The 12,167-nt window shown below is 41.1% G+C and overlaps 1 protein-coding gene across 1 annotated transcript in view; it reads right to left on the bottom strand.

Moving 5' to 3' along the window:
* slc4a5a (solute carrier family 4 member 5a) overlaps positions 1–12,167 on the bottom strand; it is a 154,558-nt gene that overhangs the window by 14,875 nt on the left and 127,516 nt on the right. Inside the window, 5 exon segments of the mRNA XM_051928758.1 lie at positions 49–117; positions 590–662; positions 897–1,075; positions 5,209–5,370; positions 8,873–8,986. Of these exon segments, the coding sequence (XP_051784718.1) occupies positions 49–117; positions 590–662; positions 897–1,075; positions 5,209–5,370; positions 8,873–8,986 (597 nt within the window).

The following is a 12,167-nucleotide window of genomic DNA, read 5'->3' as shown; positions in this document are numbered from 1 at the left end:
TTAAATATATATATTTAATTTAGTCCCTACCTGCAACCAGAGTCATACCTGAATTCCTTTGAGTGAGGCCACACCCATGTAGAGAAAAACTCCATAAAGCACCGCCATTGGTATGAACTGCAAATCATAAAATGAGAAGAGTATTAATGGCCGATGTCCATAAAACAAATGCAGGTAAGCTTCACTAGTCAAGCGCTGGAATCATTAAATTGTAAATCATTCATTCTCAGATCTGCTTTTATGTGGGGGCCATAGCCTATCCTGGCATGGGGCACAAGGCAGAAAACAGCCCTGGCCAGGACATCAGTCCATCTCAGCCCACTCACACTCATAGTGGGACTAATTTGGAATCACTAATCAAGCTAACCAATATGTCTTTGGGTATATGGCAAGAAAGCCCATGCAGACAACGTACAAGCCTCATACAGACAAACATATGTGCACATCACTTGAACCCAGGATGGTGATGCAGCAGAGCTAACTACTGTGCCGCCATGCCACCCCAGATTGTAAGTAAGTGCTACACATCTCAACTGTAATGTTCAAATCACTAGCATGATAAAAAGAATCAGCAAAATGAAAGCCTTGCCTTAAGAATGGGAGCCAGAAAAACAGAGATACCCGTGAGAATAAAAACCATTATCCCTGTCAGTCTCTGCTCTCTAAAGGAAAACAGTGAAGACAACAAGTACAGTTACTTAATTTAAAATTGTGCCTAGGAGGCATTTAAAAGATTCATAAAATTGCAGAGCATCTTAGAAAAGAAAAAAATTTTTCATTACAGATAGATCATTCTTTTACATGTCGAAAATTAGACATTCAGTTGGCTAGGTTCTTTAGATATTCATTGTTAATTTAAAGTACACATTTAACCAGCCACATGGGTGGGTTCTCACCTAACCCCCAAGAACTGGGGCTGCTCTCCAGGTGCGCTGGATTCGGTCTCCATCTTTAAGCTGTCAATGTGTGCAATAGAAATGACCGTGGCAGCCACATACCAGGGCAAGCACATGAAGGAGCACACTGCCATTAGAATGCCCACCCAGAAGAGATCCAGGTGATAGCCTGCTCCTTTCTGCAAAAAAAGAACAAGCAAAAGACTCAGTCATAAAATCAATGTTCATTTCATGTAGGACCCCTGTGTCCATCTGAGGGGCTTCATGAGTACTGAACTTTGGTGCAATAGCTTTATTTTTTTTTATGATGGAAGCAATGGCAGGTGAAGGGACATGGCTTGATCCATGCTGGGGATGGAAAGATCCTCAAAAATCCAAAGTGACATACAGCAGGTTGAAAAAATTGAAGAGAAAACATGAAGACACAAGGAAGGGTGGCAGGTGTTAGAAATAATAACAGAAAATCCAGTGTTTTGGCCACTCTATACTACCTACAAGATAAAGAACAGGGGTCTCAAACTCAGATCCTGGAGGACCACAGTTATTGCAGGTTTTCATTTCAGCTACTTTCTTAATAAGTAATGAATGGCTGCTGCAAATGGAACACACCTCATTTATCTTGACTTTAGCAGGCATGCGTTTTTGGGAAATATGAGGGATCTTGTGGGATCTAGGACCTCTTTATTAACCCTTTTGACTGCCTGAATACCTGAACATCAAAATTTGTTTGGGGCAGTGGACTATGCAAATAAGTTGTGATGTTATAAATCACTTATGGCAGATTACTGAGTTTGTGAGAAAATATTGCAGCAGCCGGAGACAGCTCTTCACAGGGCAGGTAGGAAGGCACTTTAGCTGTCTTTGTTTTCCTAAGGGGGTGGGGTCACCTAATGATGCAGCTGGGGAAGCTAGGGGTGGAGTGGTGGCTCTGAGGCTAAGGGTCCGTGCTGGTATCCCGAAGGTTGCCGGTTCGAATCCCGTTCACTGCCAAAAGAGATCCTACTCTGCTGGGCCCTTGAGCAAGACCCTTAACCCGTAATTGCGCCAGGGGCACTGTACAATGGCTGACCCTGTGCTCTTACTCCAAGCGAAAACTAACAAATTCCTAATACAAGAAATCATATAAGGCAAAATAAAGAACAAACATGGCAGCTTTGGCACTGAGGTTTGATTCTTGCCTTTATGAATTGTGTGTTCTTTCTGATTATGGATTTCCTAGTTTTCGCCCTCTGTCCTGATGTAAGACACAGTTTCTGGTTTTTGATTCTTATTTTTTTTTGTTCGCTACGACAAACTTATTTTTGCTCCCTTTCTATTTCTGCCATTGTTTTTTGAGCATTCCCTTTTACATGTTTTAATCTATAACAAATATTAAAAGAACACTGTTTTGATTTTGAGTCAGAATTTTTAATGTTTTCCTCTTTTCCTTATAGGGATGCTTTTAAAATTTGAGACTTAATATACCTTGCTCCATTTTTCAGCCTGTCCAGGATTGTAAACCTGCAATTTTAGCTTGGCCCAGGCTGAGGTGGTGAGGTGTACTGGTTTGGAAGAGCTCAGGTCTGACTTCTGTTTTTTGAGGTCTGCCTACATTGTGAGTTTAGAAACAGGAAGGAGCATCACAACACAAACCATTTTTTGCTTAATTAGAAACCAGTTCTCGCTTTTAATTATTCTCATTATTTAATTTTATGGCTTGTTGCTGTTGAAACAGTGTTGTGTAATGCTGAAACACCTCACATTACTGTCCTGTCTCCCTTCTTGTTTACCATCTACACAAAAGACTTCCAGTACGATATCAACGTTTGCACCTAGATATTTTCAGAAGACTCCTCCATCATAGGCTGCATTAATAATGGAGATGAGTATAAGAGTACAGGAAAGTCATGTAGGACTTTGCCTTGTAGTGTAGGGGCAATAACCTGCAACTCAACATCCAAAACAAGACAAAAGAGTTGGTGGTGGACTTCCAGAGTGCCAAGAAACCTCTGAGACCAGTCACCATTCAGATGGGGGTTGTGGAAGTGGTACAGAGCTAAAAGTACCTGGGGGTCCATATAAACAACAAACTGGAATGGTCTGATAACACAGTGATACTGTACAAGAAGGGCCAGAATAGACTGGGCTTTTTTAAGGTGACTCCGGTCTTTTGATGTGTGCAGCAAGCTGCTGGAAATGTTCTGCCAGTCCATAGTACCCAGTGTGGTACACTATGCTGCAGTCTCTTGGGGATGCAACTTGAGTTGAAAAGAAGCACATTGCCTGAACAAACTCATCAGGATAGGCTGCTCCATCACAGAGTGAACCCTGGACACAATGGAAGCTGTTGTGGAAAACAGGATGGTGGCAAAATTAGATGCCATCATGAAAAATCCCCTACATCCTCCCCAAATTTCCCTGTCTTGGAACTCCTTTAGTCACAGGCTCATTCACCCATGGTGTCCTAAGAAGATCCTCTGAGGGTCTTTTCTGCCCGCTTTTATCAAGAAATTTGTGAGAAAATAATTTAGAGGTAAAAACAGTTAAGTGATTTGGTTTGCAGTACACATTTAAATATATAAGTATTTGCTGTAGGTTCGCTGCCACTGTACTAGGAGGAAGGTGATGTAATACATAAAATATACCAGAAGATGATTAAGAGATCAGCAGATGTTCTGTAAACAACAAGACTGGACAGTTGTCACATACACAGAGATTTCAAGGGTAACAGCTGAACCCAAAGGATATTAGAAGAACAAGAGTGTAATAGAATAGACTTTTATTTTAATGAGTCATTGGAGTATAAACCAACTATGTATACATTAATCAGCACTGTTATGTAAATTCACCTGTTTATACAATGGACCTTTGGTCTTACTTTTTTGACCTGTAACAGTCTGTTATGATGAATGCTCCCTCTTCAGCATTTCCTGTAGATTAATTAAAGACACAATAGACAAGCTTCCTCCTGCCCGATTACTGACTCAAAGAGGTTTTGTCAAACTTGTCCTTTTCGAGGGTAAGTTTCTTTGTTTAATCAATATGTTGAATTTCTTTTACAAATTCAAAGCTTTCTTCCAATTCATTCATTAAGTTCATTTTGAAATACAGTATCTGCACAATATACATCTAAAAGACTCACAACACGTGCACAGGAACATCACAATGCTGTCAGAAGGAAAGACCCACGGTCTCTGATTTACACACATACAAGTTCCACCAGACACATGTTTTACTTGGGACTCTGTAAAAGTAAAATTCAGGGCCAGTACTAAGAGTGCCAGAGAGCTGGCTGAATCGTGACTCTCTAATGAAAATGCCATCAACTGACACTTGGGCTTGAACCCAGCATATGCAGGCTTAAAAAGAAGAACATCTAAATAATAAAAAAAGACTTTAAAGACTTTATGACCAACACCTTCTGAACTCCACCTTACTAATCCACCCCTTTACAACCACCCACCTCCATCCCCACCCTTCACCAGCTGTATATTGCCTTTGATCCCGGTATGTCTAACCATTTTCCTCTGATGATGACACCTGGCAGGTTGTTGAAAGCTTAGGAATAAAAAACTATTTTAAGATACGAGACTCATTTACTCCCTTTGTGGACCTCTAACTACAAATATGCAAACCGTATTATAGACCTTCACTTCCATATATATATATTTTTTATCTGGCACCTAATGAAATAAATCAGGGTGTACTTGTCAACTTGACTTGTGGGTTTGAGACTTCCCATAGCAGCACAATGATGAAGAACTATAGCTTGGGTAGACTCTGGTCCTGGTGCCATGTCCACACTTAGGTATCTCTAGGGGTTAAGCTTTACACTCCTCCTGCGTCACACTGTGTGAAATTGATAGATTTGTTTCCTTTTCTAGGATCTCAGTCAGATGATTTGTGGCCTGAAGTGAATGAGTAATTCTCAGTCCTTCGCTTTTTTTTTCTCTTCAGTTTACTTCCCAAAATTTTGTTAAATCAAATTAAGTCAGTGAGTCAACCACAGGTTTAAATGTAAACAAATTATATGAAGAAATGTTGGTTCCTTTGTCATTTGCATATTATTGCTAATAAGGAGACATTAAAATGGTGAATTCAGCAGTATAAGACTAAAATAAGTAATTAAGTATTCAAAATCTTAACAAGCGATAATGAAGCATAAAAATGTTGCTTGAGCAATAAATACTTCAACAGCAGTAATAGACTTCTCATTAAGAAACTGGATTTTAACAAAAACCTGAGGCCCTCTGAGGTTGAAACCCATGATCAAGGCCATTGTGTCCCAACAGATGAATGGTGCATCACATTGCCCTGCTTCTAAAAATCTTACCTTCAGTTTGTTTTCCTTCCGGTTGACAATAACCGCGGTGATCTGTTGGTCCATGAAAATGAGGATGGTCACAAGCATAGCTGGAAGGATACTGGCCAGGTACACCCACCATGGATTTTTCCCAAAAAGTGGGACAAACCATCCTCGGTCAGAACGAGTTGGCTGGTGAGTGAAGAGTAGAAAAAAGTGAAACAATTTAATGAAAATTAGAAAACTTCTACCATTACTAAAAACTATCATGGACAAGTAGTACAAAGCACTTTCTCTTTAAGGACGGAAAGCGGGACACGTGCAGGAGTATAAGAGCAGGCAAGACGAGACCATTACCTTGAAATCTGTGGGCACAGTCAATTTTGCAGTACCGAGTCCCACCAGCATGTCCAAGCCGACAAACACCATTATGGACATGAAGATTGAGAAATCACTGATTAGCTTGCGCATCTGGAGATTTGGATAAATCCAGAGAAAGAGGAAAAGGAAAAAATACAGAGAAGCAGAAAGATAATTAAAGGGGGAGATACTGAAACAAAGGCGAGCAGGCAAAAAGTGATAGAAAATAAATGTGCTTTAGGAGTAATAGATGAGGAACCGGGGGGGGTGGGGGGTGGGGGGGGGGGGGGGGTCTCTGAATTAGGGCCATAAAAGAAAAATATAGATGACAATGAAAGGAGATGGTAGCAGACAAAAAGAAACCAGGTGGAAAACCTCAAAAATCCAAAGTAACAATAGATTGAATACAGTGAAGAGAAAACATGAAGACACAAGGAAGGGTGGCAGGTGATAGAAATAATAACAGAAGCAGAGGGCGGAGAAAGTTAAAAAGTAAAATCCATTAGGTACCATGGAAAATAAGAGCAAAGTGAAAAGGGGATTTACAACAAAACAGAGCAAGAAACAATGAGAACTTGAGAATCAAAACAGGCGTATATAATGGCGGCAGCACTTGAACATAATTCATGTGTTGCAGAACTTGGCCTCTAGAGGTCCTCAGTTGTCAGCACTTATATAACTGTCCCCGAGTGATTCAGAGCCAGGATGGCAGTGCACAGAAACTCTACACAAAGGTCATGCTGCTGAGTTATTTTAAGCATGAAATCTCAATGAATGATAACACACAACAAGATAAAGCCCTTACAGTTTAGATTAGAAAACAAAGCATCAGGATTAACATGGAAGTGTATTCCTGAGAGCAGAAGAATCAGGTTTCTTATGGAACCTGCAAACGAAGCTGAGAAAATGAAAAAGGCTCTGGTGTGATAATTGGCTAAACAAGTAATTGAACAAAATGATAGCAGTTTGTGTAACAAAAAACTTTTTATTCAAAACAGATTCTAAGAATGGTTGTGGAGGTCAAGTCTAAATGGGTTTATGTGATTAATCTGTAAAGTAAAACTGAATGAGATGAAAGTTTAAACCTGCGGTAACCTGAGATTGTAAAGCAGAGGGACTGCCACACGTCAAAAGCAGGACCTCAGGGGACCCTGATAATAAGAATTGGGTACACTCTGTGACCTGTAGGGGGCATTGAAACACCCCAAAACTCAGCCACAACTCTAGACTCAAATTAATATCCAATGCCTTACAAAAGGCTTCTCAACACCATTTGCACAGCCACAATTCTCTCTTTCTTTCTTCTCCTCCTTCACTCCTCCCAGGTGAGCTAGGTCTGTCCTCTACACCTGATTCCAACTCACCTGGATCAGATTGAGAGGCTTCTATTATCTTAAACCTGGGAGTACTTCCAGTGCTAGAGGATAGCCTGTTGGAAGAACTTATGGGTCAAGCAGAAGTCCCTGAAAGTAGGGATCATATATCTCCAGAGAACCCACTGGTGACACCCCTCAAACATAACAGGGCTGTCCCATGGGACTAAAGTTCCCAGCATGCCTTGTGGATGTCCATACTGGTAGTGTCACCTAGGGATGCTGCCATCTATTGTATTGCAGTGCCAGGTTGACTCCCTCTGCCTTTCTAACACACTGGCCTCCCTGTGAGGAATTGTTCTTTGGTCCAGTCCTGCTAAGACACCAGCATGCCCACTTCTACTACCCTCCTGACTAAGGCAGGGAAAACCCTGCCACTCTGACACTGAGCAGTTAACTTTTCTGGTCTTCTTGTCCTGGATCAATGATTCTGTATTCAGACTGACCACTTGCTTTGTCCCACCATCTCATTGTTTCTTGGTCTTCATTAGTGAAACAGCTCCTGCCTTTGGCTTGACACCAAGCTGAAGTTGCAAGCTGTGTTTATCACGACTTAAAGGTATGTAGGGCATCTGACTGGCCTGTGTAACAGGCCTCATTGTCAGCAGATGTCACTGATGTTCATTTCCTGTGAGTCGTAGCGCATGCCCACATAGGTATGTTGTTCCTGTCAGGCTTTGCATGTTACTGTGCCTGAAAAGGCTCTGAAGTGTGCTTACATGGCTGAGGTAGCCTGCACGTCCAGTTCATGGGTTGTGTTATGCGTACTGCAGCATAAGCTCTCAATTAAGACCAAGATCAAGGTTCAAGGCCTAGTGGTTTGTGAGTTTTTGCATGACAGACTGCTCTTAGCATTTTATATATAAAGACTAGCTGTGCAACCCAGACAAGTTGAAATCTATGTAATCAACGTAGACCTCAGCATTAACATCTGCAGTGCACCATCTATTGGAATGTATTTTGTCATGTATGAAGTAATAAAATGCATTGCACTTGTCATTCGAACAGATGGTGCATCAAAACATTTGTAATAATAAAATGCATTACTGTAAATGTATGTGCTACACCCTTTGTTGGAATGACAAATACAATGCATATGTCACTGTTGTATGCTGTTTGGTATGGGATTTGTAAAATCAGTGTTAATGTTTGTGATGCACCAACTGTTGGAATGACAGAGACATAGCAACTGGATGGACATACAGATATACAGACACACAGACACTTATCCTTTTATTAAGGTGGATTATTTATTACTCCTGGTGTTTGCCCTCAATTTTGTTATTTTTAAGAAGTCATTTCTTTGCATATATTTGTCCTCCTTGTACTTATTTTGTATTCAAGGACAGACTGAGAACAACCTGTGTCTTCTACAAAGTATCCAGAATAACATTAGAAATATGTTAAACAGATCTGAGGTCAGCAGTTACTATTAAAAATGTAGGATATAAAACAGAACAGGAGCTAGTTAGAACTAAAAGTCAGACAAATGCTAGAAAACTCTTCCATATATGAGGCCAGATCCCAAGCTGCATTGTTAATTGTAAAACCTTGGAATGTGGTAAATCTCAACTGAGGTGAATGTGAATTAATAAGTTGTTATGGGTGGAATGGACTGTTCTCATGGGTGAAAATATTTTCTTATTTTGTAGTTAGGAAAAGAAAATATTAATTTGGAAAAGCAGACCTGATGCTATCTTTAATAAAACAAGAGAATGATGGTGGAAATGAAATGTTGGTGAGTTATAGACATGTGGCTTGTTATGTTTTACAGTTAAGGATTTATTACACTAATTAGATGAAGCTGACCCATTTCAAAAATATTAAAGCCTGAAATGACAAACCTCCTCAATGGTCAGAGCAGTCAAACTCCCTATCTGCCGGACACTGGCGCAAGACCCCCTTTAGCTAGGAAGAAAATAAAAAAAAAAAACGAAACAGAAGGGAAAGTGCCAACAAACCTTGATCTGTGTAGGGACATGCAGTTTGGGAGTTTCCAGATCCACGATTGCATCCAGGCCACAGAACAACAGGATGGAAAGGATAATGGCAAAGTCACTGACCAGGGAGCGGAACTGGGAAAGACAAAGAAGGTGAGGGTTTTGGGGGAGATACAGAGGGCACTTTGTAATAAGGCAGGTTTGGAGGAGAAGAGAAAGTATGTGGAGTAGAGGTGACAAACATGAGGAACTTACAGGGCCAATAAAACTAATAAAATGGCAATGAAGAAATGAGTAAAGGACAGGAAATCAGAGCCTGTAAAAAGTATTTACCATCATGGAAGCTTTCACATTATTTTATTGTACAACACTGAGCCATAGTGGATTTAAATGGGCCTTTCACGCTGATCTTGCCTCCAGCAGACATTAGGCACAAGGCAGAAACAACCACCAGACAGGGCGGCAGTCCATCGCTATTGAACACACACACCCACACACGCATGCACACACACACACACACACACACACACACACACTAGAGACAGTTTAGCAATGCCAACCCACCTAACCGTCATGTCTTTGGAGTGTGGGAAGAAAACGGAACACTCAAAGGTAACCCACGCAGAATTAGGAAGAACATGCAACCTCTACACAGAGGCCACCTGGGGCAAAAACCACCATACTGCCCAACATTGATCCTCATATTTGTAATTAATTTAGCTCACTTTGCAGAGATTTGTTTTCCCTTTAACATTAAAGAATAAGTTTGGTATTTTTCAAGTCAAAGTTTTTTTTCACAAACGTGGTATACTGTACAGAATATTCATTTGCCATGCAAAATTATATTCTAAAGTTTCTGTAAATTAAAAAAATATCTTACCTGTACTGGTGCTTTACATTGTAGACTATGGGGCATGACAGAAAAGCTTAAAAACTTACCAAATGCAGCCATTTTTCAAGCCAAGACAGTTGTTGAATATTGATATGCATCTTGTAATTGTGTATGCATTGTATAATAGCTTAAAATGTAAATATTGTGAGATTCAGGCATTTTAAAAGAAGACCAGCCATTTGTGATAGGTCAGCACTTAAGCCTGGTTTATACTTACCACGAGAAGCCGGTGCACACACCGTACCACAAAACACTGTGGCCTGCAGGGGGCGCTAAGCTCCCCAACACCAGACGCAAACAGACGCGGACACAAGTTCCACAAGTACCACACAGGCTTTATTCAGTGGGAAACACTTTCCCACAGCACAGTCACAGGGCAAAGCACAAGAATAACACAGCACACAATACTTTGTCTTCTTATCTTTGTCTTTCTCTCTTGCTCTCCTTCTCTCCGCCTTCTCTCCTCTTCCAGCAAGCTTCGTCCTCTACCTCCCAACTTTGGCCCCAGCAAAGAAGGCAGCGGGCTTCTTTTATGATGCATCTGGGGCACTTCCAGTGGCCCGTTAGCATGAGGTGGAAGCCCAATGAGATATGGCTCCACAGTCCCCACAGCACCCCCTGGTGGCATCCACGGAACCCAACAGTGCTGTACTGAACTCCATCTCCCATGAAGCCCTGTAGGAATCTGAGGCACCGCTGTAACCCGGGGGGAGGGCTGCCTTCTAGTGCTCCAGGGGATATAATGCACTGAGCATGTTCTCTCCCCTGGTCCTTCCGGCCAGGCAAAGGCCCTGGCTTTCTGCCACAACATATTTCTACTTGTTGCTGTCCATTTGATTGGCACATTGATATTCTCCTAGAGCAGGGGTGGGCAGATTCAGTCCTGGAGGGCCGCAGTGGCTGCAGGTTTTTGTTCCAACCCAATTGCTTAATAAGAAGCACTTCTGCATCACTTTAGTTGTCTCGCTCGTTAACATTTTGAACCCTTATTACTTACTTTAGTATTAAACAGCTGTATTCTTGGTTTTTAATTGCTCCTTATTAGCAATAAGATGCAAATGACAAAAGAAACCAGCATTTCTCCATTTAGCTTGTTTCCATTTACACCTGTGTGTATTTATCATGCACTATTTGGTTTAATTAAATACTTGGAAGGAAAGTGAAGAGAAAAAAGTGAAGCACTGAGAATAAGTCGTCTGTTTTAGACTTCAAATCATTTGGATGATATCCTTAGAAAGGAAACAAAAATCTAGGATATGAGAATGACTTGACATGGCAGAGTTAAAGCACTAGCAAGCCATGTGATTAAATAATTGACAAGGATTTTAATTAAGCAACTGGGTTGGAACAAAAACCTGCAACCACTGCAGCCCTCCAGAACTGACTTTGCCCACCCATGCCCTAAACTTTGATCCATGTCACATAAATAACAATGTCAAGGTAGAGGATGTGAGGCTTTGCAGATGTAAGAGGACAGTGAGGACAAGGTGGAGTGTTAGGCCTATTGACCAAAAGTGGTGAAGGAAGGCTGAGTGTAATACTCTCACGAGCAGACAACCTACATGATGAGCAGATGCATGTTTCCAAATCTGATGTCATTTTCGTTTATTGCAGATTGGTCAAGTATAAAATAGGATTTAATCTTCCAATAACACTGCACAACAACTGTTGGGTGTTTCTTATAGATTTTTGGGTGCTGATGATGAATTTCACATCAAAATTTACCCATCACGTATTGTTTCAGAGAAATATTCAGTTTTGTCATGATTTTTTCTTATATTTGTATCCAAACATTTTCGCTCCCGTAAGTGACTTACCAACAACGGTTTGTGCAGCCTTGGCATGTCCAGGAATAGAATCAGGCCAGGTTGGAAGCTGTTCTGTAGAAGTTGACATCCTGGCCATGCCTGGGCAGGTCTGAACGAGCTTGACGCTGTCTCAGCATGCTATAAAGGTGGCTAGCATACACCGTTCCTGCTCATTTGGTAAATATAGATAGTCAGTGTGTATGTATAGTATCAGTATAGTAAAGTATAGTATCTGTAGCAATTTAACAGTAAGTAAGCTTGATGCTATAGAGGTTTTGGTGTTGGGCGATATGTCTCGTCAATGTCGTAGCAGCCGCGATACATTCTGCTATATCTATGGCGAATATACACTTGGGACGTTAGATGACTGCTCTTATGAAGAAAGCTTATCATCTGTATTTCGGCTGCAAAATTGGTGATCAAGACAAGGAATGTGCGCCTCACATTTGCTGTGTGACATGTGCTGTCAGTCTGAGAGCCTGGCTCAGAGGCACTCGAAAGACGATGCCGCTTGCTGTTCCGATGATACGTCGAGAACAGAAAGACCATGTGATGGACTGTTACTTCTGTTTGACTAATGTGTCTGGTTTCTCTGCCAAAAACAAGAAGTCAAATG

Source organism: Erpetoichthys calabaricus, chromosome 1, assembly GCF_900747795.2.
Source record: "Erpetoichthys calabaricus chromosome 1, fErpCal1.3, whole genome shotgun sequence".
NCBI lineage: Eukaryota > Metazoa > Chordata > Cladistia > Polypteriformes > Polypteridae > Erpetoichthys > Erpetoichthys calabaricus.
Note: the sequence above shows the minus strand (reverse complement) of the source record. Positions and strands in the feature narration are given on the sequence as shown.